This window comes from Acipenser ruthenus, chromosome 42, assembly GCF_902713425.1.
Source record: "Acipenser ruthenus chromosome 42, fAciRut3.2 maternal haplotype, whole genome shotgun sequence".
NCBI classification, from domain to species: Eukaryota; Metazoa; Chordata; class Actinopteri; order Acipenseriformes; family Acipenseridae; genus Acipenser; species Acipenser ruthenus.
In genome coordinates this window covers 9,501,374-9,527,121 of record NC_081230.1, presented here as the reverse complement: position 1 = coordinate 9,527,121, position 25,748 = coordinate 9,501,374, and the positions used below count along the sequence as shown (strand labels likewise).

Sequence of the window (25,748 nt, the reverse complement as noted above, 5' to 3'; positions counted from 1 at the left end):
ATCTCAAAGGTTCAATACGGTCTGTAGGTGTGTGTAAAAATGACTGGACTGGGGTCACTTTGCAGGTGATTTTTATTCATGGTTTATACACCTATAAAAATACCTCAGTTCCAATAAGAAAAAAATTACATCCTGTAAACAGCAGTTCTGTTCTATACTGGAATCTGGAATGCACAATGGAGTCTAGAATGTGCAATGGAGTCTAGAATGTGCAATGGAATCTGGAATGTGCAATGGAGTCTGGAATGCACAATGGAGTCTATGCACAATACTGTAGGTGCCCAGAACCAAAACTGCATCACTGACAATGAAATTAGTTTTTATTTTTTTTATTAAGTGGCTTCAGGAACTGAGAGAGATGCATATGTACCAATCCAAACCCACCCGCCCCTGCTCTGTTTAAATGAAAGGTTCTTGCATAGCGGGGAATCCGAAACGGACGATTCCAAGTTCAAAAGGGTCAAGTCCGTTCTGGCAGGACGAGTTCTGTTTGTAGAAAGCAAATTGGTAACTGCACCTCCTTCACTGGGAGTTAAAAGATTAAAGTTATTGACTTCATATATAAAATGTGTATACACAAACATAAAGCACATTGTGGCTGACTTTGTAAAAAATATAAATCTGCTGTACAAAAGTGTATACCAAATCCACAGTGTTTTTGGCTTCTTTCGTTGGTGGCAGTGTCAGTGTGTTTGTTCCGGTTCTCCCTGACTCTGTATAAATACAGCTGCAGAATCACAGCCGCTCCAGGGCTCCTGCAGGGGGTTTACGATAACGGCTCTTGGCTTTTTAAAACCGGAAGGTTTGGTTTTTAAGGCACTGCAGGCAGCAAGGGTTTTTTATTCTGTCTTTCGAAGTCTCGGCGCTTTTTAATCAAGACAGCGTTTTGTCCGAAGTTGAGCACTGCATTCATCTGAAGATGGGTTAAGGGTTTGAAAAAAACTCCACCCGCGTGAGGTCTGTCTGTAATGGCAGCTGGGCAGGCAGGCAATGCAATCTCACTGCATGCACAGCGTGGGAGGCAGACACCCACTGAAGAAGCAGTGGAGCAGGCTGGCACATCACACTGCACAGAACCAGTGGAGGAGTCCAGCGGCAGCCGCAAGAAATCCCCCTGCAGTGCAGCAAGCAGGGAGTCTGGATTGTAATGACAGGATTCCCATCGCAGTGCCATGGACCTCCCTCCCTGTCTGTCTGTGCGTCCTCAGGGCTCCAGGGTTCGGGAGAGCTGGGTCAGGGTCCGCTGGTTATCGATCACTCTGAGGTTCTGAACGTAGAGTTGGATCCCGAGCGGGCTCCGGAGGGACAGAGACTGCTCCGAACCTGGCAAGGGGAGGGGGAAACAGCAGCAGGGTCAGGACTGGGGCGCGCCCAAAAAAACACAATTCTAATTAAGAAACAAAGTCAAGTAGACAAGCCTTCTGTGAGCAAATCAAAGAGTCAGAATACTGCAGCAGAAATACTAGCATTTAATCTGAAGATTTTTAAAATTTAAAACTTCAAGAGAGAGGCATTAGACAAAGTGTTGAGCCTGTGTGCTCCTCCGTGCAGCGAGCGGAGCGCACACACGCGCTTCAGCTCCAGCGGTGATAGTTTTTTTTTTCAGCGCTGAAGGCGGCACGGGGTCGAGACGTTGGTCTGCCTGTCTTGCAGTCTCGTGGTTTCTCCTCTGCACTTACAGGTGGAGATCCTCACAGCCGCGCTCTCCGCGGACAGTCTGTCGCTCCGACTCTTCTGTGGGGACGTGGAAACTGGAAGTGAAAAACAAATGGGAAATCGAGGAAACAAAACCCAGAGAACAATAAAACAACAGCTTTGTTCTTTACCGGAATCTAGAATGTACACTAGAATCTAGAATGCTCAATGGAATCTAGAATGCTCAATGGAATCTAGAATGTACACTAGAATCTAGAATGCTCAATGGAAACTAGAATGTACACTAGAATCTAGAATGCTCAATAGAATCTAGAAATAAAACTGCAACTTGCTGCATGCGTTTGTATTTGGGTTCATAGTGTTTTCTGTTCAAATGCATTTAGTCTTTTGTTTTCCCCTGCATGCACTTATCTCATGTATAATGGCACCAGCATGACACCAGCCTGTCCTTCTCCTTGCGTGACTATTGCGTGATCCTGTGTAATACAAGGTTTCAGGCGGCTGTCCTGCCCAGTGTGTTACGCTGAGATCAAGCCAGCTGCATTAAGAGCTGAAGCATGAGCAGGAAAGAGGCTCTCCTTACTGTAGGGCTGACTCCGGCAGTTCTCCACAATCTTCACAGTCTTTGCAACCATGCGCTGTTCAGGATAGAGGGGGGGGGGGGGTTAAACAGGTCACAGGTCAGGGGTCAGGTTTTATTTTTCGCTACGGGGGGATGGACGGACGGACGACACTCACCATTTTCTCGAAGTTGACCAGGCTGTGGAGGTGGGTCTCGTTGCCCTCGTGAATGAAGGTCATGTCTGTGTGGAGAGTGAGAGAGACAAGGGGGTCTGTCCAAATATCTGTTTTGTATGATTAGTTTACACATGACTTGTTTGCTGGTATGCTGTTTTGATCCGAGATATCTTTCCTATAAATCAGCTTTATAGGAATCGTCATTGTCAATATTGTGTAGAAATCTAATCCAGACGTGCATCATAGGGCTGCTTCTAAAGTTAACTTACACAGCTTGAATACAATTTGTTTTGTGATTCATAATCAGGTTAATATGTGGCGTGTTGGGAGTCTCTTTATTCAAAATTGAATTGTCAGCTTTGCTGTCCTCTCGCACAGAACGGCACGAGATCTCTCATAACAGCACCCAGCGCGTTAAGCTGGATGCTGGAGTTGTCCTGCCTGCATTGCAATGGTCTCTGTACAGGTGTGCAGTGACGCAGGCCTCATGTTGAGCAGCTCCCCTACCTTTGAGCAGCAGAGGTATGAAGGGGATGGAAGGGGGGCTGAGCTTGGAGAACGCCAGGCGGTACGCCCTGTGATTGAGGGAGGGGTCCTGCAGTCGGAAACAAGAGCCAGAGGGTTCAAAAAGGCTTCATGATTCTTACAAATGCGTGACGCAACCTTACATACGCTTCCATCAGCATTAAACACTTCTGTCTGGTCGAAACGTTTGCCATTTTAACGTTGTTTGGACTTTAAGGGGCATTGTTAGCCCACAAGCCCAAGTTGAATATATCAAAGTGCAGTGATGTTTAGTCAACAGAATGAGTCACAGTGCAGCTTTTAATTTACTATAATTGTGTTTTATTTACTTATGTGAATGAAATGAGTATCATTAACAAAATAAATTAATTAATTAATTAATAATAATAATAATAATAATAATAATACGTACCATTAACCTCTCGTAGGCTGAATGGATCCTTTTGGTTTTGTTTGGGAGTCTCTGTATAAAAACAAAAAAAAAAATCAAACCCTGTCCACAGTGACACATCCTGCATTGAAGGGGTCTGCCTCTCCCACCCCAGCAAGCTGACCCCCCTGAACACCCCCCAGCACAGAGATGGGACGTTCTGAAAGCACGCCCCCTGAACACCCCCCAGCACAGAGATGGGACGTTCTGAAAGCACGCCCCCTGAACACCCCCCCCCCCAGCACAGAGATGGGACGTTCCAAAAGCACGCCCCCTGAACTCCCTCCAGCACAGAGATGGGACGTTCTGAAAGCACGCCCCCTGAACTCCCCCCAGCACAGAGATGGGACGTTCTGAAAGCACACCCCTCTGTCTCCTGTCTCCCCTGCGCTCACCTCCCAGGTCAGAGCCAGCCGTCGCACAGCACTGTTCCCGAGTCCGAACATGACAGCAAAGAAGGAGTTCAGGTTCTTCTGCTCCTTGAGACTGGAATGAGGAGAGGAGAGGAGAGGAGAGGAGGGGGGGGGTCAGGAAAGAGACCTGAACACCTGTCGAAACACCTGCTTCACCTGCTACACTGTCATGGTTAGACAGTCAGGCTGGCGTTTTGTAATGCTGGTGTGAAAGTGGAGTAGAGAACACTTTAGGCTATGTTTCCTCTTATCTAGGCTATTGACTTAAACATGTTGAGCTGCTTACTGCCAATAACACAAGGAACACCGGAAGGGAAAACTAAGGGGGGCATTTTCACCCCTCTCCCTCGCTCTCTCGCTCTCTCGCTCTGCAGCACTCACATGCTGGCGATCTTGATGAATTTCCGGAGCAGCTGGGCTCTCCTGCCCAGTTCGCTGCAGAGACACATCTCCGTGGCGACCCAGTACTGCACCTCGTTGAAGCGGCGCGTGAATCGCTGCAGGTTCGCCGTCGTGGCGCCACGGAACTTGTGCTGGCCGAAGATGTAGTACACCAGCTCCACCTGGTGGAGAGTGTGGAATATTACGACATGGGGCTAAATAACGAAATGTAATCCTCTATAAATAACGCTGTGTGTGTGTGTGTGTGTGTGTGTGTGTGTGTGTGTGTGTGTGTGTGTGTGTGTGTGTGTGTGTGTGTGTGCGTGTGCGTGTGCGTGTGCGTGTGCGTGTGCGTGTGTGTGTGGTCCCTGCGCTGTGCCACTCGCCTGGTGCACGCAGCTGAACAGCTCCCAGTCGTAGTCACTGAGCTGGCCAGCAAGGTCCTTGGAGCTCATCTGCTCGAGGGAGTCGGTGGTGCCCACCTCCGGGCCGAGCTGCTCCTTCAGGGGGGTCTGTCGGGGGGGGGGGGGGGGGACATACTCACTTATTATAAACCACGTTAATACACAGTTAATGCCATTTCCATGTCTTTAGATTGACTTTCATCAGCTGGTAGTCTAGCGTGCACGAGGCCCACAGCATGTAAGACAGATTCACTGAGGATGTTCTCAGATCTGAGCGCGGCTGCATAATTTAATATTACAGATGTTAGGAAGGACAACCAAAATCCCTGTTGCAGCTTGGCAAGCGAAACAAAAACCTATTTAATGTGCGGGGCTGGGTATGGGAAGCTCTGGGTAACGCAGGGCCGGGTTTGGGAGGCTCTGGGTAACGCGGGGCCGGGTTTGGGAGGCTCTGGGTAATGCGGGGCTGGGTTTGGGAAGCTCTGGGTAACGCGGGGCTGGGTTTGGGAAGCTCTGGGTAACGCGGGGCTGGGTTTGGGAAGCTCTGGGTAACGCGGGGCTGGGTTTGGGAAGCTCTGGGTAACGCGGGGCTGGGTTTGGGAAGCTCTGGGTAACGCGGGGCTGGGTTTGGGAAGCTCTGGGTGACGCTGGGCCGGGTTTGGGAAGCTCTGGGTAACGCGGGGCTGGGTTTGGGAAGCTCTGGGTGACGCTGGGCCGGGTTTGGGAAGCTCTGGGTAACGCGGGGCTGGGTTTGGGAAGCTCTGGGTAACGCGGGGCTGGGTTTGGGAAGCTCTGGGTAACGCGGGGCCGGGTTTGGGAAGCTCTGGGTAACGCGGGGCCGGGTTTGGGAAGCTCTGGGTAACGCGGGGCTGGGTTTGGGAAGCTCTGGGTAACGCGGGGCTGGGTTTGGGAAGCTCTGGGTAACGCGGGGCTGGGTTTGGGAAGCTCTGGGTGACGCTGGGCCGGGTTTGGGAAGCTCTGGGTAACGCGGGGCTGGGTTTGGGAAGCTCTGGGTAACGCGGGGCTGGGTTTGGGAAGCTCTGGGTAACGCGGGGCTGGGTTTGGGAGGCTCTGGGTAACACGGGGCTGGGTTTGGGAAGCTCTGGGTGACGCTAGGCCGGGTTTGGGAAGCTCTGGGTGACGCTAGGCCGGGTTTGGGAAGCTCTGGGTGACGCTAGGCCGGGTTTGGGAAGCTCTGGGTGACGCGGGGCCGGGTTTGGGAAGCTCTGGGTGACGCGGGGCCGGGTTTGGGAAGCTCTGGGTGACGCGGGGCCGGGTCTGGGGGGGTCTGGGGGGCTCTGGGTGACGCGGGGCCGGGTCTGGGAGGCTCTGGGTAACGCGGGGCTGGGTTTGGGAAGCTCTGGGTGACGCTAGGCCGGGTTTGGGAAGCTCTGGGTAATGCGGGGCTGGGTTTGGGAAGCTCTGGGTAACGCGGGGCTGGGTTTGGGAAGCTCTGGGTAACGCGGGGCTGGGTTTGGGAAGCTCTGGGTAACGCGGGGCCGGGTTTGGGAAGCTCTGGGTAACGCGGGGCCGGGTTTGGGAAGCTCTGGGTAACGCGGGGCCGGGTTTGGGAAGCTCTGGGTAACGCGGGGCCGGGTTTGGGAAGCTCTGGGTAACGCTGGGCTGGGTCTGGTTGGGATTCAGAGACAGCTTCTTGTTTTACCAGCTTGTCGACCTGATCGGCAGTGCAGATAAAGAGCCTCTCATTCAGCTCCAGGGCCGTGTGCACCGCGGTGGCATCCAGCTTCAACTGCAGCTTGTCTACAGGAGAGAGGAGACAGAGGATTGAGGCATTACAAAAAAAAAGATCATTTAGATCTTTTTATTTAACATCATGTAATCAAATAAACTACAAAATGATATTGCAAAAAAAAAGTCTACCGGAATCCATAATATACAGTAGTATTTCATGCTGGATTTTTGAAATGTCACATTTTTCAGTTTTTTTTGTCAGTTAAAGTATATGGAAAACTACAAAGCGGAGTTTCATTCGACTTAGTGCAGCAAAACGTGTTCATTCTACACGGGGATGCAAAAACCGATCACAACCCTGGACAGCCATTCCACTCCGGGTTTAACAAGTGACAGAACGAACGATTCCAGGGTCTGGCTGGAGGTTTAATTGATTCAGTTAAACCGTTAAGAACAGGGTTGGAACAAAGACCAGGACCTGCCCTGCTTTGGCATGTCAGTTTAATTACAATTGCGTTGCGTTGCCTATGTCAAGTGTGCCCCAGGAATGGCTCAAACCGCAATGCAGTCACACCCAGGCGGACCAGTCAGTCCGGGCAGGGGGTCTGAGTTTCCAGCCCCAGATTCCAGGGTCCCTTCCCCCCTCCTACCTCCGGACGAGTTCATCTTCACCAGGACCTGGTTCCCCCCGGGGTTCACCAGCGATGACATCACTTCCTCCACAGAGACATTCACAGGCAGCATGAGGCTGACGAAGGTGTGGTCCGGTCTGAAGTACTTCTGCAGGACTGAGGGAAGGAAACAGTTACAGAGGCAGTGAAAGGCTTAGTAAATCCTAGCGGCTCGGGAGGCAGGTGTTGCTTAAGCTTCTGTTTCGGAATGCCGGCCGCTGCAGCATGCTCACCTTTGTCCTGCGCTCTGATTGGCTGGCAGCTGCCTAGGCGCTCGTCCAGATTGGTAAACCAGTTTAAATGGTTCAGGGCCTGTAAGGAACAGAGTGAGTGAGAATTGCCTTTTCACGCGACTGAACACCAAACCAAACGACGTGCTCCACACAGACTCGCGAGATCTCTCACTGCGCTGCTCAGGCCTGCTGGGAGCCGGGCTGTCAGGTTACCTGGGCTGGGGAAGATGTCTGGTAGCTGCTCTCCGATCTAAAAGACAGAGAAACGAAAGTGAGTCGACACAGAAGCAAGAGACGTGCTTTCAATACAGGTGTGCGCTTCGTCTCAGAGAATGACGGCAGGTCTCTCTGCGTAGATATTTTAACTGTACTTTCCTGCTCTTTGCTGTGCATTTTAGGACAGGAGGAGGAGAGGGGAGGGATAAGGAGGGGTGCTGGTAGTGATACACAGCAGGGACCCCCCCCCCCCCATTTGAACCCAGCACTCACATTCGGGTCTTCCTGTGGTCCTGGAGCTGCTCCCTCAGCATGCTGGTCAAGCGAGAGTCACTCTGGACCCCCTCGGTCAGCCTCTGCCATAGAGAAAGAGAGAGATGAGATAAAAACACACACACACAGAGACTGTATATTATTATTATTATTATTATTATTATTATTATTATTATCTAAAGACATACATTTCAATAATATACCTCTACAGGGGAGTTCTGATGCCCAGAGCTGCGTGCCTGGCTTGTGTCAGTTTAGAGCCCTGCTCTCGCTGGTATTATAAATTGTAATTCTGATTTCCTGCTCTCACCTCCAGGAAGTCCATGGCGATGGGGTCCTCCTTCAGCAACGCCCCGTACAGAGACACCCACTGCCCGACCAGGCGAAGGATCTTCTGCTTCTTGTTGAGAGAGTAGGCAGCCTTCTCCAGCTCAGAGCCCTCGCTGGGCTCCGCGTGGTAGGTGAGCAAAGGGTTAAGGAAAGGGGTTTCAGCAGGCCCTGGCATTCTCACAAGCGGGCTGCAGTGGGCAGAAACGTCCGTGTACTCTCAATCCGAACTCCAAGTCAAGGAGACAAGCGTTTCAGCGACTGCCATCCTCGCTGAAGGCACCAGTTCAGATGTTTGTCTGCTTGACTGTGAGACAGCTTCCTCTGTTCCATGTCTGCATGCTGCTAGCAGACCTACAGCTATGGCCAAAAGTTTAGCATCACCCTATAGAATGTTGCTTCATAAAGTCAAATGCAACCTGCTGAATAACGCTGCGTTAACATATTGAATTACACATCTTATTTTTATCTTATTTTTTAATTTTTTTTATGTCTCAATCCTAAAATTCTAGGTAATGCAACACTTTTTGGCCACAGCTGTGTATGTATCATGCAATTGCTTTTATAACAGATACAGTGGAATATGCATTCTTAAGGTGACCATGTGACCGTTGAAGGCTACTTTTAACTGTTGGACTACAAGTCCCAGAGTGCACTGGGGTGTGACTTACTGTTCCATCTTCAAAAAAAGTTCCAAATTCTATCTTGTCTTTGCTTTAGCTTAGTTCACAGCTACAAATAACCGTTTAGCCATACCCTTAGCATTTAAACTAAACTCTGAGTCACCAGCCACCAAGCGGATTGAATCAGCTTTGCTTTGCTTTGTGTTTTACGTCATGCTTATTAAATGCGCTGCGCTGTTTCATCACAACAGCAACAATATGGGACTCCTGGTTTTGCTTGGCAGCGCACTGGTCGCTCCCCAGACTCTGTGTGTGTTTCTGTGGCCCGATCAGTGTTTCTGAGCGGTGCAGGTTTGGCGGAGTGCTGCTGGTGCCCGCGTGTGCCGCGGGAGGCGTGGCGTGTGTTCTCAGGGCCCGGGCACAGGAGACTGGCAGGATATTGGTGCAGCAGGGCAGGGCAGAGCAGCGAGGTGGGCATGAAGACCTTGTGGGTCCGGAGGAAGTCAGTCATGCAGGTGTCTAGAGAGAGAGAGAGAGAGAGAGAGAGAGAGGAGCCTGGGGTTAGGATCAGCTAAAGTTACAGGGTTATACTGTGCATGCATTTACCATAGTTCGCTATGTTCTTTTTTATTTTATTTAAATATAAGCTTACAATGCTTGCCTGTGCTTTACTGTGATTGTGACAAGAGTTGACAGGGGCTCATGTATTCTGCTCCACAGAGGAGGGGGTTGATTTGTAAAGAATGTGTTTTTATTTTGTTTTTTATCCCTGAATATATCTCATTTCTATTTCACGCTGTGTATAAAGCAGGGCCAAAGAGATCCATTCAAACCGTGATCCAAGTGCAGGATATTTCATCTGTATCTGCTGTGTATAATCTATACTGTATGTTGCGGGTGTACAGTCCCAGTCCTACCTGTCTCGAGTCTGTATCTGCGAGCTTAAGAGGGCTCTCTGAGCTCACCTGTGAGGTCACTGCAGCCGGAATCCAGGCGCACGCATTCCAGTAAGTGTTCTAGAATTTTCTCGGGGGTTCCGGACATCACAGTGTATCTGTGGCAGAAGGATGGATGGAAGAGATTTTAGTTAACGCGTGCACGGCACCTGTACTGTGAGAAGGCAGAGCAGTACAGTATAAAAAGACTTGTACTGTAACAGACACGGCCAGCCGGACTTTACAGCACCTTAAATCAGCCAAGAAAAAGTGTGCACTTACTTGTAGTTGAAATTACCTGATTGGCCGTGCATACAGAAAGGGGGCGGGTGCTTACTTGTGGCTGTTCCCAGAAGCTCCCTGATTGGCTGGTCCTCCTCGAGGGCTCTTCTCCAGCACCAGCACCACCTTCCCATGCTCCTCCAGCCGGACCGTGTTGGCCTCCACATCCTGGAACAAGCGAAGCAGCACAGCTCATTGGCTGAGAGGGGAATGCAGACACGCCCCCATGCCGCACGACCCAATGGCAATGCAAGGGTCTATGTAAGGCTCGGCGTCCATGATAATATGAAATTAACTTTTAGCATCAATTACATAACTTCTTGTAGCCAACAAAAACTCCCATACCAGTAACCAGTAGCTCAGGGCTGCCCGTAGCGAGTTTAATGGGAACTGGGTGAGCGGCTCTCAAGTCCCAGCTGGCATACAGAGATGTACCTGGACTCGAAACCCCACAGAAGCTGTCCAATCTGATCATGAGACTCAATGAGACTCTGCAGTACTGAGACGGGGCGCCTTGTCGCTTGTCTGGCTGCACGTTCCCGTCCCGCTAGCTCGCTCGCTCGCTCTCACCTTCAGGATGTGGATGAAGTCCTGCTTGTCGACGCGCAGGAAGTGACAGCAGTCCTCGCGCAGGATGATGGTGGCGGCTCGGGGGGCATCGTTCACCAGGGCCAGCTGACCGAAATCATCACCCTCGTGCAGCGTGGTCACCAAACCCTGCGCACAAACACACACGCACACACATAAACACACACACAGCACGGTCACACACATAAACACACACACACACGCACACACATAAACACACACACAGCGCGGTCACACACATAAACACACACACAGCACGGTCACACACATAAACACACACACACACGCACACACATAAACACACACACAGCGCGGTCACACACATAAACACACACAGCGCGGTCACCAAGCACACAAACACACACACACACACATAAACACACACACAGCGCGGTCACACACATAAACACACACAGCGCGGTCACCAAGCACACACACACACACACACACACATAAACACACACACAGCGCGGTCACCAAGCACACAAACACACACGCACACACATAAACACACACACAGCGCGCACACAAACACACACGCACACACATAAACACACACAGCGCGGTCACCAAGCGCACAAACACACACGCACACACATAAACACACACACAGCGCGGTCACCAAGCGCACAAACACACACGCACACACATAAACACACACACAGCGCGGTCACCAAGCACACAAACACACACGCACACACATAAACACACACACAGCGCGGTCACCAAGCACACACACACACACACACACACATAAACACACACACAGCGCGGTCACACACATAAACACACACACAGCGCGGTCACCAAGCACACACACACACACGCACACACATAAACACACACACAGCACGGTCACACACATAAACACACACAGCGCGGTCACCAAGCACACAAACACACACGCACACACATAAACACACACACAGCGCGGTCACCAAGCACACAAACACACACGCACACACATAAACACACACACAGCGCGGTCACCAAGCACACAAACACACACGCACACACATAAACACACACACAGCGCGGTCACACACATAAACACACACAGCGCGGTCACCAAGCACACAAACACACACGCACACACATAAACACACACACAGCGCGGTCACACACATAAACACACACACAGCGCGGTCACCAAGCACACACACACACACGCACACACATAAACACACACACAGCGCGGTCACCAAGCACACAAACACACACGCACACACATAAACACACACACAGCGCGGTCACACACATAAACACACACAGCGCGGTCACCAAGCACACAAACACACACGCACACACATAAACACACACAGCGCGGTCACCAAGCACACAAACACACACGCACACACATAAACACACACACAGCGCGGTCACCAAGCACACAAACACACACGCACACACATAAACACACACACAGCGCGGTCACACACATAAACACACACAGCGCGGTCACCAAGCACACAAACACACACGCACACACATAAACACACACACAGCGCGGTCACCAAGCACACAAACACACACGCACACACATAAACACACACACAGCGCGGTCACACACATAAACACACACAGCGCGGTCACCAAGCACACAAACACACACACACACACATAAACACACACACAGCGCGGTCACCAAGCACACAAACACACACGCACACACATAAACACACACACAGCGCGGTCACCAAGCACACAAACACACACGCACACACATAAACACACACACAGCGCGGTCACACACATAAACACACACACAGCGCGGTCACCAAGCACACACACACACACGCACACACATAAACACACACACAGCGCGGTCACCAAGCACACAAACACACACGCACACACATAAACACACACACAGCGCGGTCACACACATAAACACACACAGCGCGGTCACCAAGCACACAAACACACACGCACACACATAAACACACACACAGCGCGGTCACACACATAAACACACACACAGCGCGGTCACCAAGCACACACACACACACGCACACACATAAACACACACACAGCGCGGTCACCAAGCACACAAACACACACGCACACACATAAACACACACACAGCGCGGTCACACACATAAACACACACAGCGCGGTCACCAAGCACACAAACACACACGCACACACATAAACACACACAGCGCGGTCACCAAGCACACAAACACACACGCACACACATAAACACACACACAGCGCGGTCACCAAGCACACAAACACACACGCACACACATAAACACACACACAGCGCGGTCACACACATAAACACACACAGCGCGGTCACCAAGCACACAAACACACACGCACACACATAAACACACACACAGCGCGGTCACCAAGCACACAAACACACACGCACACACATAAACACACACACAGCGCGGTCACACACATAAACACACACAGCGCGGTCACCAAGCACACAAACACACACACACACACATAAACACACACACAGCGCGGTCACCAAGCACACAAACACACACGCACACACATAAACACACACACAGCGCGGTCACCAAGCACACAAACACACACGCACACACATAAACACACACACAGCGCGGTCACACACATAAACACACACACAGCGCGGTCACCAAGCACACACACACACACGCACACACATAAACACACACACAGCGCGGTCACCAAGCACACAAACACACACGCACACACATAAACACACACACAGCGCGGTCACACACATAAACACACACAGCGCGGTCACCAAGCACACAAACACACACGCACACACATAAACACACACACAGCGCGGTCACACACATAAACACACACACAGCGCGGTCACCAAGCACACACACACACACGCACACACATAAACACACACACAGCACGGTCACACACATAAACACACACAGCGCGGTCACCAAGCACACAAACACACACGCACACACATAAACACACACACAGCACGGTCACCAAGCACACACACACACACGCACACACATAAACACACACACAGCGCGGTCACACACATAAACACACACACACACGCACACACATAAACACACACACAGCGCGGTCACCAAGCACACAAACACACACGCACACACATAAACACACACACAGCGCGGTCACCAAGCACACAAACACACACGCACACACATAAACACACACACAGCGCGGTCACCAAGCACACAAACACACACGCACACACATAAACACACACACAGCGCGGTCACACACATAAACACACACAGCGCGGTCACCAAGCACACAAACACACACGCACACACATAAACACACACACAGCGCGGTCACACACATAAACACACACAGCGCGGTCACCAAGCACACACACACACACGCACACACATAAACACACACACAGCGCGGTCACCAAGCACACAAACACACACGCACACACATAAACACACACACAGCGCGGTCACACACATAAACACACACACACGCACACACATAAACACACACACAGCACGGTCACACACATAAACACACACACACACGCACACACATAAACACACACACAGCGCGGTCACACACATAAACACACACACACGCACACACATAAACACACACACAGCACGGTCACACACATAAACACACACACACACGCACACACATAAACACACACACAGCACGGTCACACACATAAACACACACACACACGCACACACATAAACACACACACACACGCACACACATAAACACACACACACACACGCACACACATAAACACACACACAGCGCGGTCACACACATAAACACACACACACACGCACACACATAAACACACACACAGCACGGTCACACACATAAACACACACACACACGCACACACATAAACACACACACACACGCACACACATAAACACACACACACACACGCACACACATAAACACACACACAGCGCGGTCACACACATAAACACACACGCACACACAAACACACACAGCGCGGTCACACACATAAACACACACGCACACACATAAACACACACACAGCGCGGTCACACACATAAACACACACGCACACACATAAACACACACACAGCGCGGTCACACACATAAACACACACGCACACACATAAACACACACACACACACAAACAGAGACACAATCACACACAGAACTTGGTTTCAGGCCACCAAGGGGAGACTTGGGGTTTTGCCTCAAATTTGCCTCAGACTAGGTCTCCCGGTCTCCTGGAACCAAGTTTCAAGCCACCGTGTGTTCCCTTAGCTTAAGGTTGACTATGGGACATTTCTTAAAAACTCTCATCCCAATGCATCCACACATGGTGCTTTTAACTCTCTGGACTACAAGTACCAGAATGCACTGCGGTGCCAGGGACCTTCGAGCCCCGTGGCGACCGCGCGCACCTGCCTTCTATCCCAGTACCTTCCCATGCGTGACCACGTTCACTGATCCCTTCCAGATGATGTACCACGAGGTCCCCTTGTCTCCCTGGCTGAACACTGCAAGACAGACAGACAGGCCTGGTGACATTTGTATAGGAGTTTACAGGCTTCATCTGTCCTTTTAAACACTGTGCTGAGATACTCACACACTGTGCCAGCCTTGGCATGAGACTCGAACACCAGCACAGCAGCGAGCTCCCTCCGAACCTGAAATTCAACAGCAAAGAATGGGCTGCTGGGGACTGTGAATTCAAGGGGCCCTTTCTATGTTCAGTCACATGTGTTAACCAGTGTAGCCACTAGATGGCACCATAAACACAGGAGACGATACATTCAAGAACGGAGCTCAATGTTGCAGGGTAAGGACAGCGCTGAGAGTGGAGTGTTTAGACTAGTGCTCATTATTATTAAGGTGCGGAGCAACGACAGCTCTGGAGAGCTGGGGGCGGAGTTTAGACTATTTCCGCTTGGTGACTGTCACTATGTATTTAAATATAAAGAAGGAGGAGCCTTACTGAACTGGACAGGTGCGCCACGGCTTTGATGTGAAGAAGCTCCTCAAAGATCACCTCCAGCTCCTCCGCGGTCCTCTGGTTCGGACTAAAGAAGGAAAGAGGGGGGGTGGGGGAGGGGAGAACCAGCGGGTCAGTGCAGCATACAGCGCTGTCGCGGCACATGCTGCCCCCTGCAGTTCAGGCAAGGAATTACCACCTTTCTGTCCAGAACTGGGCGTACAAACCAGCCCTGTTACCAGCCCAGGGGATTCTTCAGGAATGCAATATAAACCTGTTTTTTCTTTAAAAAAAAAAAATGTTATACGGAAGCTTGTTATTCTTGCAGCCCAGTAGGTGGTGCTAAAGAACTATAGAAGGAGGCTGTGTGGTCCAGTGGTTAAAGAAAAGGGCTTGTAACCAGGAGGTCCCTGGTTCAAATCCCACCACTCATTGTGTGACCCTGAGCAAGTCACTGAACCTCCTTGTGCTCCGTCTTTCGGGTGAGACGTAGTTGTAAGTGACTCTGCAGCTGATGCATAGTTCACACACCCTAGTCTCTGTAAGTCGCCTTGGATAAAGGCGTCTGCTAAATAAACAAATAATAATAATATATACGCTTCTTAAAGGTACAGTAACCAGTTCCAGCCAAGGATTGCTATAATCTAGCCACAGCAAGAACCTGTTAATTCCTCTTATGTTTAAGAGAGAGGGGTGGAAATCTCAAAGGCGCCTTTCTGGGCCCAGTTTAGCGCTGATGGGAGGTGGCTCAGTGGGACTCACGGTTTCCTCAGGATCATAGTGAGAAGAGCATCGGGCCCCATCTGAATCAGCAACAGCAGGGCCTCCTGGAGCTCCTCCTCCCGCTCCTTCTCATTGGCTGCCGGCTCCACTCCAAACTCCTCCTCCGGGAAGCGATAGAACTGCGTGTCCCTGTCCTGGAAGTTTAACTCCTGCTTGACTGAAAGCGAGGGAAGAAGCGAGAGGAGAGAGTTGAGTTTGTCTTCAGCTGCGTTCTCCTGCACGTCAGACAAGCAGTGTTGCTCCACTCGCTGTTTCCTAGCAGCGAGCCAGAATACAGCAATACACTTAATCATAAACCCTGCTGCTTGAAATAAAAGTGCTGACACTGTTCTGGCAAAAAAAAAAAAAGGAAGTTAATTTGGAGTCACATTCCGTTCGCTGAACTTATGTCTGCCGAGGGAAAAGGTCTTTGCACAAGCTAAAAGCACAGCAGCACTGATGCATTTCATCAGGTGTTCTGACCTCTCGCCCAGTGCTTCACCCAGCGCTCCACGCACGAATGAGCTTCATCGTGTTCCTGCTACAAAAACAGCAAGTGTAACAAGCAGAGAGGAACAAAACCATCTCAAGACTTTAAAGAAGCAAGAGACTCCCCCCTCCCCCCCCCCCTCCCCCCAACGTTGTCAATCAGGATGATCAGATCCTACCGTGAACAAGCACGCCCTCGTCAAGCAACACCTGCAGCACTCCCACCGCCTGGCTCCGTGATTGGACAGAGGTGCTGAGCTTGATCAGCCAATCAACAAGCTCCCTGCCGGATAAGCATTGCCTGTCGGGGGGGGGGGGGGGGTGAGAAACATGCTGATATTGATCAGGTTTAGATTCACATGGAAATGAAATTCCAACAGTGTTAAATCTGTCCCGTACCTGTAGGTCTTGAGATGGTGCTTCCTGTCTCTGATCAGCGCGGGGGCGTGTTCCAGCAAGGCGCTATATAGAACTCTGCCAGCTCTCCACACACGCTCCGATGAGAACTGAGGGCAGACAGATAGAGCCTTAATAAATTTGCAAAGTGATTACGCAGCTTTCCGGTGCTTTTTTCCTCCCTTTAAAATGTGCATGGTTTATTCACAAAAATAATGTGATGTCTTGTAACAATTGTAAGTCGCCCTGGATAAGGGCGTCTGCTAAGAAATAAATAATTAAACAAACTTTAAACTCAGAGACGCGTTTATCAGGGATAGACAGAGAGAGGACGCTGCTGGTTTTTATGCAGACCGGCAAAGAAGTAGACAAGCAAACAGAGGAAAGGTAATTGGGAGGGGTGTTCTGTGTTTCAATGTAAATTTACCTCTGGCAAATATTTTCCTTTTCATGCTAAGGACGCATCACCTGCAATAAAAGACTCTCATACCCTGCCTCACACAGCGCTCTCATAACAGCTACAAACAGAAGCCCTTCTGTCCCCTCGAACGCAGCCTGCGGTTGATCTTGTGATTTTCCATGCTTGTTTTAAGAGCTTCTCTTTATTTCCTTGCTGTTTGTTAAAGGTGTTGGTTGGTCGGCACTCATTGTTTGAGATGAGAGCACAGTGTGTGTATAATTGAGACTGTGTTTACCACGCTTCCCTGAGCTTCAAAACCAAACTGCCTTTGCTCGAGTCGGGTTTCGTGACTGCAGTGGGATCAGGGCAGGTTTACCAGGGCCCTGATTGTTCAAACTCCTGGCACCTGCTGTACCTGGTCATGCCAACAGCAGAGGTGCCAGCATGCCGCAGTCTATCTGTATGTCGGCTTTGTTTTCAGTTTCTGTTACGTTGTACTTTATTATTTCGTTTCCTTGTTATTTCAAATTGTATTTGCTTAGTTATAACATGTGTGTGTGTGTGTGTGTTTAAGTGTGCGTCGGTCTGTGTGTGTGTGTGTGTGTGTTTCAGTGTGTGTGTGTGTTTGTCAGGGTGTGTGTGTGTCTCAGAGTGTGTATCAGTGTGTGTTTGTCAGTTTGTGTGTGTTTGTGTGTGTGTCTCGGTGTGTGTGTTTGTCAGGGTGTGTGTGTGTGTTTGTCAGTGTGTGTGTCTCAGTGTGTGTGTTTATTATTATTATTATTATTATTATTATTATACACAAGCGTCACAAAGTGTCCCATTCCCAGAACGTCACGCCTCTAGCCAGGATTGCACAGTCCCTGGAGAGCTGACCTCACCAGCCAGGGGTCCTGGGTACAGTCTGCCCTCGGGATCACAGAGCTGCTTTCTCACAGTAAAAAAAAAAAAAAAAAGACGTCTGCCTACTGCAGTCTGCGTATCGTCTGGTGAAACACACAACGCTGGCAGCAAGGGGCTCTTCAGACTACCAGAAGAATTGCAAGTCTCTTACAACGTTTCTGTTCTGTTCTCGTTTCAAAAATATTAATTCCATCACGTAGAGTTTTTTTTTTTTTAATAATTATTTATTTTATTAATGTTGTTCTACGCTTTTTGTAATCAGTCTTAAGTTATATTTTTTTTAAATAAGATTTCTGGAATGAAGAGGAGGGTCTGTTTTCAGTCCGCTGTGGTGTGCTTATTATTGCAAAGATATTGTTTCTGCAGCCTAGAAATCTCATTCACAGGGAAGCCTCGCAGGCAAAACCGCGCATCACGTTTTGACAAAAGGACTAAAAAGACAATATAAATATAGACAAAAGAAATTTAAAAACAATGATCAGTCACCATCCAGGTTTAAATAATTTAGCTTATTTCCCAGCGTGCATTGTCTCCTTGTCTGTAAGCAAACAAAGCATTAGCTGTTGTCAATTCTGGACACAAGGGTGAACAAATTGAATTCCAGGTGCATCTGTGATTCGGCACCATTGAAATATCAGACAGCAGTGGGCTGAAATGTCTCGATTTGAAGTACAAGCTGTCTCGAGTTATTGTAAGTAACTTAATCAAACTGCGGATGCTGAACTTCAGTCAAGAAATCTGAGTCGCAGTTTTTAAGGGACCCAGTCATGTTAACCAGTGAGGTCTGGTGCTTAAAGAAAGGGGTTTGTTTCCAGGAGGATCCAGGTTCAATCCCTCCCAGCTCAGCCACTGACTCCCTGTGTGTCACCCTGAGCAAGTCACTGAACCTCCTTGTGCTCCGTCCTTCGGATGAGACGTAAAACAAAGCAACCTGAAAACCAAGTAAGGGTCCTGCAGTTTAAAAGCAGCAGGGCAGTGTCTGAAAAGCCCTCCAGGCCCTTTTTTTTCGGGGAGGGTTTGTTAAAGAGATCCGGGGAGCTTTTACCACTGGGAAAGGGTTAATGGGAAAGCTGGCAAACAACTAAATCCCTGGGCAAACACGAGCGACGCGAAGGAGGAATCTGTGCAGGAGGGCAGAGAGATTAGGGGGGGAGCCAGAGGTCGAGTGAAGGTCATTTCAGAACTTGTTCCCAGCAAGGACGTCCCGCTTAGAGACCAGCATGAGAAAGAAGGGTTGGAACATTTTTTCCCAATCTTAAATATATATATACAGTATATGTATAATGTTTAGAATGACAGTGAGCCCAGGGCATTGCTCACGAGAGGCTTGCATGGAGAGACCGCAGACAGCACATGGAGGTGTGTTCTGCTCACTTGAAGAATTAATAGGGTACGTTTTATTTAGATCATTAAATACGTTGCCTGGTAGATCCAAAATAGTGAAAAGAGACACTTACCTGCTTCAGGGTTTCAGCAGTGTCCAGATTCTCAGGCAACGGGGTCTAAAACACAAACAGATTTATATATTAATTCACATGGCTGAGAGAGAGAGGGGGGGGGGGCGATCAGGGTGCAATACTCAGCTGTAACCACTAGGTCATGCAGTCTGTGGTGGAATGCATGGAAGGGGCTGCCTAGTCATGCTGTTGACCATTTTAAGAGACCAATCAGCTACTGGGAACCAGACGAGCTTAGGTGGGCATGAATGGACCTTGTTCTTAAATGTTCTAAACCAGCCCAGGGGTGCAGCACCTGCTGAATTAATGCCGATCTATGGGGGGGGGGGGGGGGAGGGGGGGTTGAGATCTGACCCTAGATCATCAGACCCCTGTGTCGCTGCCCCAGGACTTACAGGACAGTCGTGTAGTGTTTGTGTCTTTAAAGGCCTTGCAGAGTGCCATTAGTCTTGCAGGCTGCTGAGGGAGGCTCTCTCTGTGCTGTACCGGCTCCCTCCCACCAGCTGTTGAGCCTCTTGTTGACACAGTAAACACTGCTGGTGCTACTAGTAATCACACAATCACATGCTATCAGCAGCACATTGCTGCTGCCTGCAGTCTGCTCCAGCTTCTTATTCCCCCGGCTGATCTGCACTCCAGTCAGCACAGCACCCCCGTGCTTCACTGCAGCGAAACAGGAATGAATGAACACTGAGAGACACTGAGCCTCTCATTCACGCGTATTCAAAAATAACGAAACATCTCGAAATAACAGCAGGCTGAGCTGTAACTGAACTGAGCCCCGTGACTCGCTTCGGAGAGTGTTTTCAGAGTTTGAAGACCTGGGGGTTTCTGCGTTGTGGTTTCCCCTCGCCTGCATTACTCTCAGCCGGCTAACTGCAGTTTCCAATCACCCACCTCACCACGCACACACACACACCTTCAGGTGTAGTAGCGAGGCTGAACTGGATTCCACGGTTACCATGGTTTCCGGGGGGGGGGGGGTGTACTTAGCATGACCTACTTTAAAATGTGCGTTCCCGGTTCATTGTTCCAAAAAGCATGCAGCCTTACAAACAGGTCTTCAGTGGGGATACCTGCCATTGCAATGACTATGCAAGAGCTCTGTGGTGTAACCATTTCAAGGTCTCTATTGCACTGCAGTAAGTCCTGATTCTGTAGCTGCAGTATTGCAGGCAGGAAGAGCAGGTGCTGGAGCCTTGCTGTCTTCAATGGCGAGACATTTACCACAGTAAATTTGCCCTCTGCTTTATCAGCGTCCTTATTAACACGCCTCAAACCTGGGTCACGTTTTTGCTTGCAGGCATTCATAACCTCCCCCTGCTGAAGCGCTGGGCGGGCAGGGAGGAGACGCTTGGGCGCCTGCAGCTGAAAATGTACCTTTAAGAACACTTAAACAAACTGGACAGTCAGCATGTTCTGGCTTCCTAAGGATTAAAAGTAAATTCTGTGAGAAACACTTTCCTGAAGTATTATTTTAGGGAGAGTGCTGCTTTAAGTCATTTGAAAGCTCTCTTTAAGACTTTAACTGTGATGTACCTGCACTGTTATTCCGATTTTGAAATCCTAATAATTATACAGCACCGTTCTTTCACCGTGTTTAATTGGTAGTGTTGGATGACAGCACCAAGGTAATGTTGCACCTTTTTCAAGCTCATGTTCTTTACCTCGCGTTTTAACTGAAATGTACCCGCTTACTGTACGTGGAGGGGTTGGACAAAAAAATAGGAACACCTGCCATAACACTGTCAATACGGCTGCGCCGCCGGCACCATAGCTTGTTACCTATACACTTGGGCTAATCAAGACCGTAGTAAAACCTGGACTGGGTGAAACTGCTATGCAATAGGAGTCTTATTACCATCCCTGCAGTCGGTAATATAATTATATATATATATATATATATATATATATATATATATATATATATATATATATATATATATATATATACTTGCAGTATGAATGCAAACATCATAGTAATAGAATCGCTATACAGTTATATTCGTCATGCAATAATAATAATAATAATAATAATAATAATAATAATAATAATAATAATAATAATAATTACCCAGCTGATTCCACGTATAGTGTCGGTCTCCGCCAAACCCCAGTCTGGCTGCATATGGTACACATGGCTTCGAAACAATTGCATGTTAATATTATCCCTGCTCCCGTCAAACAAGTCCACCTGCATTGAGGATTCCCCCTGGGCGAGGGGGCGTCCCGAATATCTGCAATGCCTTCGATTAGAACACTGTCCCGCGGCACGAGAGCAGAAGTTCCACTAGTTCCATTGTGAGGCGAAGTTCTTACTCCAGAAATTCCGGTTCTTAAATATGAAACCAAATGACGCACATGCCGGACAGAAAGAAACGCGAGTCTGTCTTCATCGCAATCATCATGAAACACGCAAGACAACGGGACCAGGCTGCTGCCGCCTCGCACATGCAATTTCAACACAGGCAAGAAGCGAATTGCTGGAACAAGTATTCGTTTTGGACTCGGGGGTGGAGAGTTGGGGTGTAATTTTGTTTCAAGCCCTCACAGTGGAAATAAAGTTTCGCTTTTGAAATGTTGTATTTATATCTCTCAGCTCCGAGTTCATACCCAGTGACGCGCAAATGCCCCCGGGTTTGTTATTGAAAGATTAATAAGCGTCCTTTATCAACCCTCCATCAGGTTTTTCTCTTCACAACAATAGCAATAAAAAACCACCGGGGCAGCGAGTCAGGTCAACAGCGCCCTGCTGACTTCTCTTCAAACCGGAGAATAAAACAAACGCATGCTTGACTTCCCCCCCAGCTTGAACTGACATCTGAGAGTGCGGGAACCGTATAGAGCAGCAGTCCATTCACCCGAACCGAAACGCTCCCTCCAAAGCCCCCGTGAAGTTCCGTTCAGGTTCCGGGCGTTTCAAACAGGAATCCGTGCCGGTGCTGCGACAGACACGCGTGTAGTGGAGACACGTCGGCACGCTCCTGGTTTTGGGGTTATTGCTAATATTAGAATGATCCTCCTGGGATCCAGCTGTGCGGACGGTAATAGCGCAGTGAGACGGCTCGCACCTCGCACAGCACTACAGGCAGACGGATGACCTCAGCGCTGGAGTCCCTCCCTTGCTGAGTTGCGCCTAGCCCGTGCAGTGGGAGAGGCAGGCGTGCTGTGTGAGATTGCTGGCTGGCTGGTTTGCTTGCATTGGGGTAGCCGGTGCGCGCTGCTTACACATGCTGTTCAAGTGGGCGCTGCTCTGGATAGATACGCGCACCTTCGTGCAGGACAATTGCTTTTGCATTCGTATGTTCTTTTTTTTTTTTGTCAAGTCACATATGATGAAAATAGTTGGTATATAGTGCCACCACACACCTAAAACACAATTTACTCGTGCTTTCATTTTAATAGTACACTTTTAAAAGCGCAGGGGCGTGTGTTTGACTCGCAGAGAGTGAGGGATAGGTTACAGACCGGAGCAAAAGCCCACCGAGAACAAGAACCATTTTCACAGACAGCACTCGAGTGCTGCTGCTCACTTGAGTGTGCTTTCTCGATGTGAAAATAACAAGGGAGCACTCAAGTTTTTTGTTTTTTTTTCTGAATATGGCTGGAAGGGTCCTGTAATTTGCAATGAAACGGTGACTCCAGGCAAAGCGAGCCCGGCCGTTATCAGGAGCCGCAGTCCGGACCCGGGAGGGGGTGTCGCGCCGAGATAAGCTCTGGAAAACAAAACCTCTCAGCCCGAGTAAACTCGGGTTGTTAGTCATTGATCCAAAGCGATTTACAGAGACTAGAGGTTGAACTATGCATCACAGCTATGCCCTGTCCAGCGTACCGGCTAATCAGCGATCTCTGTGTACGTGAAACTTTGTTTGACTGACCTCAGCCAGCACAGTAAACAAGAAATGAAACGTCGCGGCCCAGCGCTTCCTCCCTTTCCTGCCTTTAATTAAAACCGCAGGAGACTCCGGATTCCGTGAGGGACGATCAAGCACAAGGGTGACCTGCCATTGTGCTCCCATCCCTCCTCCCTCCTCCCTCTTCCTCCTCCCTCCCACCTATTGTAAAGGGAATCTTGCAGCTTCGTTTTGGTGAAATGCTGCCCTCTGGTGGCTCATCACGTGTACTGCAGCATCCTCAGCATCTTTGACGAGGTTGTTTACAGTTTCTTGAGCAGACTCTGGCTTGTCAATTATCCATCGCGCTGTTAGCAGCTCGAAGCGGCGGGTGGCACTGCCGGGCTGGCGGGCTGGCAGGCTGGGAGTCTCAGTTAACGCGCTGCCCCCTCACCTCTGTCGACTGGGTTTCAAATCCAAACCTTCACGTCACAAGTGAAATTAGTTTGATGGACTAAAAACTTTTTAGCTAAATTCGGTACTGATGTGGGATGTTAACTGAATCGTTAGTGATTGCAAGTATCATCATTCTAGAAAGTAATGTAAGGAATGCATTTGTCAGCATAGCGCAGCACACCATACCATGCCATGCCACAGTACTGAGCAGGTGGCGTGAATATAATTCTGGAATATGACACCACCACAGCAGTGAATTAGGCTCAATGGTAGTCAGAGAAAGTACAAACTTGCACAGTGGAGCTTCCTGTGGTGACGGAGATGAGCTGTCCCAGCAGGGGGTGGGGTGTGTGTGTGTGTGTGTTTTACTGAAACTGTACTGGACCCTGAGAGTTCAGCTCTCTCTCTCTCTCTCTCCAGGGTTTCATGTATTCTCACTGATAATCAAAGGGTATTGTTTTGTTTAAATGTATTGCAGCATTATCCGGCTCCCCCTGTTCTTTTGAAACTCTAGAACTAAATAACGATGCATATTAAACATCAGGGAAAACGACACTAATTGGCAGAAGGACGCGGAGACCGTGGAGAGCATTGCACCATGGGAAAGGCCAGCGGGCAGGGTGTGGTCTGCATGAAGCCAGATCCACACCGCTCTTTATGTCCCGAGAGAGGACGGCTCACATTCCCAGGCAGGCAGGCAGGCAGGCAGGCAGGCAGGCAGAGAGACGCTTGACTCTCTCATACTAAACATTTTCAATGCAGTATCTCCCATCCACAGGACTGTGCGAAAGAAAAGCATGCTGAATGTAAAAGTTTACCACAGTAAATCTGCAGCTGTTCCCATGGTTATACCGTGCATACCGTGGTTTACCATGTTTTTGTTTTTTTTAATATGCTTTATCACACCTCTCTGTGCTTTATTAAACTGTGCAGCGGTTTTACTGTAGAAAACTTTGCAAGGGCAGGAGCGGAAGCAGAATGGACTTTGAAGTTTCTGCTCACCTCGTTCCTCCCGCGCTGCAGCATGGTGCCTTCAAGGGGGGTCCAGCCCAAGCAAGAGGCGCAGGGTCCGGTGCAACAGAGCTGGCTGTAATGAGGTCAAGAACAGCACACACTAATCAACGAACGCACGTCAACATGCACCCGCAACTGCAATTTTGTCAAAGCGAAATCGAGGCAACGTTGTGGACGCATGGCAAAGTGTGGTGATGCATGGAAAAGGAAAGTGTGCAGAAAGTATGTGAAAGTCTGCTAAGGGTCAAATGTGATCCAGGCATGATAGAATTACCATGCTGGTGTTTACATGAGAAAATCTTACAGAGATATATAGAGAGTTCAGAAATCACTGGCTTCAGAATCTCTGGTGCTACCCAGCTTGGAAGAATACTCTAATTCAGCCTGGAAACACAGAGGCGCTGTGTGGACTCACCTCTCCTTGTCTCTGTTCTGGTTTGATCGCCCACCTCGCGCAATCCAGCGCTCTTCTGATGCACACCTGGCAAGTCCTGCGATCAGCCTGCCTGCCTTCTGCTCTGATGCGGTGCAAATTCGTCCTGGAAACGGAGCACAGCCCCCTCTGTCACGAGCCCCAAGCAGCAGCTTCCTGTTTTCTCTGTGATTGGAGGCTGGCTGGATGGGCAGGGTCCTGGCGCTGCAGTCGAACAGTCATGGCACAGGCAGTATCTGAATGGGACATCTGGAAAAGGGAGGGGGGGGAGGGGGGTGTAAAAT

The 25,748-nt window shown here is 49.5% G+C and overlaps 1 protein-coding gene across 2 annotated transcripts; it reads right to left on the bottom strand.

Moving 5' to 3' along the window:
- Positions 1 to 54: 54 nt before the first annotated feature.
- On the bottom strand, positions 55 to 25,674 carry LOC117401125 (rap guanine nucleotide exchange factor 3). 2 transcript variants are annotated; one of them, XM_059011503.1, is made up of 28 exons: positions 25,447 to 25,674; positions 25,020 to 25,104; positions 19,729 to 19,773; positions 16,975 to 17,081; positions 16,755 to 16,876; positions 16,087 to 16,264; positions 15,328 to 15,412; positions 14,959 to 15,019; positions 14,793 to 14,869; positions 10,370 to 10,516; positions 9,855 to 9,967; positions 9,548 to 9,636; positions 9,023 to 9,101; positions 7,943 to 8,093; positions 7,633 to 7,715; positions 7,357 to 7,393; positions 7,144 to 7,222; positions 6,890 to 7,027; positions 6,211 to 6,308; positions 4,530 to 4,655; positions 4,144 to 4,325; positions 3,745 to 3,835; positions 3,332 to 3,382; positions 2,902 to 2,989; positions 2,395 to 2,459; positions 2,240 to 2,294; positions 1,680 to 1,751; positions 55 to 1,323 (listed from the first exon to the last, which is right to left on the bottom strand). In XM_059011503.1, exons 2-28 carry the CDS (start codon positions 25,041 to 25,043, stop codon positions 1,205 to 1,207), a joined length of 2,562 nt encoding a protein of 853 aa, XP_058867486.1. In that variant the 5' UTR covers positions 25,044 to 25,104; positions 25,447 to 25,674; the 3' UTR covers positions 55 to 1,204. The 2 variants fall into 2 exon arrangements, with proteins under 2 accessions (XP_058867486.1, XP_058867485.1); XM_059011502.1 differs by lacking the exons at positions 25,020 to 25,104; positions 25,447 to 25,674 and adding an exon at positions 21,803 to 22,986.
- Positions 25,675 to 25,748: the final 74 nt, after the last annotated feature.

Coding starts and splice junctions, on each gene's coding strand:
- LOC117401125 (XM_059011502.1), bottom strand. CDS start 21,928: ATGCAGGTGGACTTGTTTGACGGGAGCAGGGATAATATTAACATGCAA. Junction 15,020..15,327: donor TGGCGCACCTGTCCAGTTCA/GTAAGGCTCCTC, acceptor GTTGAATTTCAG/GTTCGGAGGGAGCTCGCTGC. Junction 1,752..2,239: donor CTGCCGGAGTCAGCCCTACA/GTAAGGAGAGCC, acceptor TTTCACTTCCAG/TTTCCACGTCCCCACAGAAG.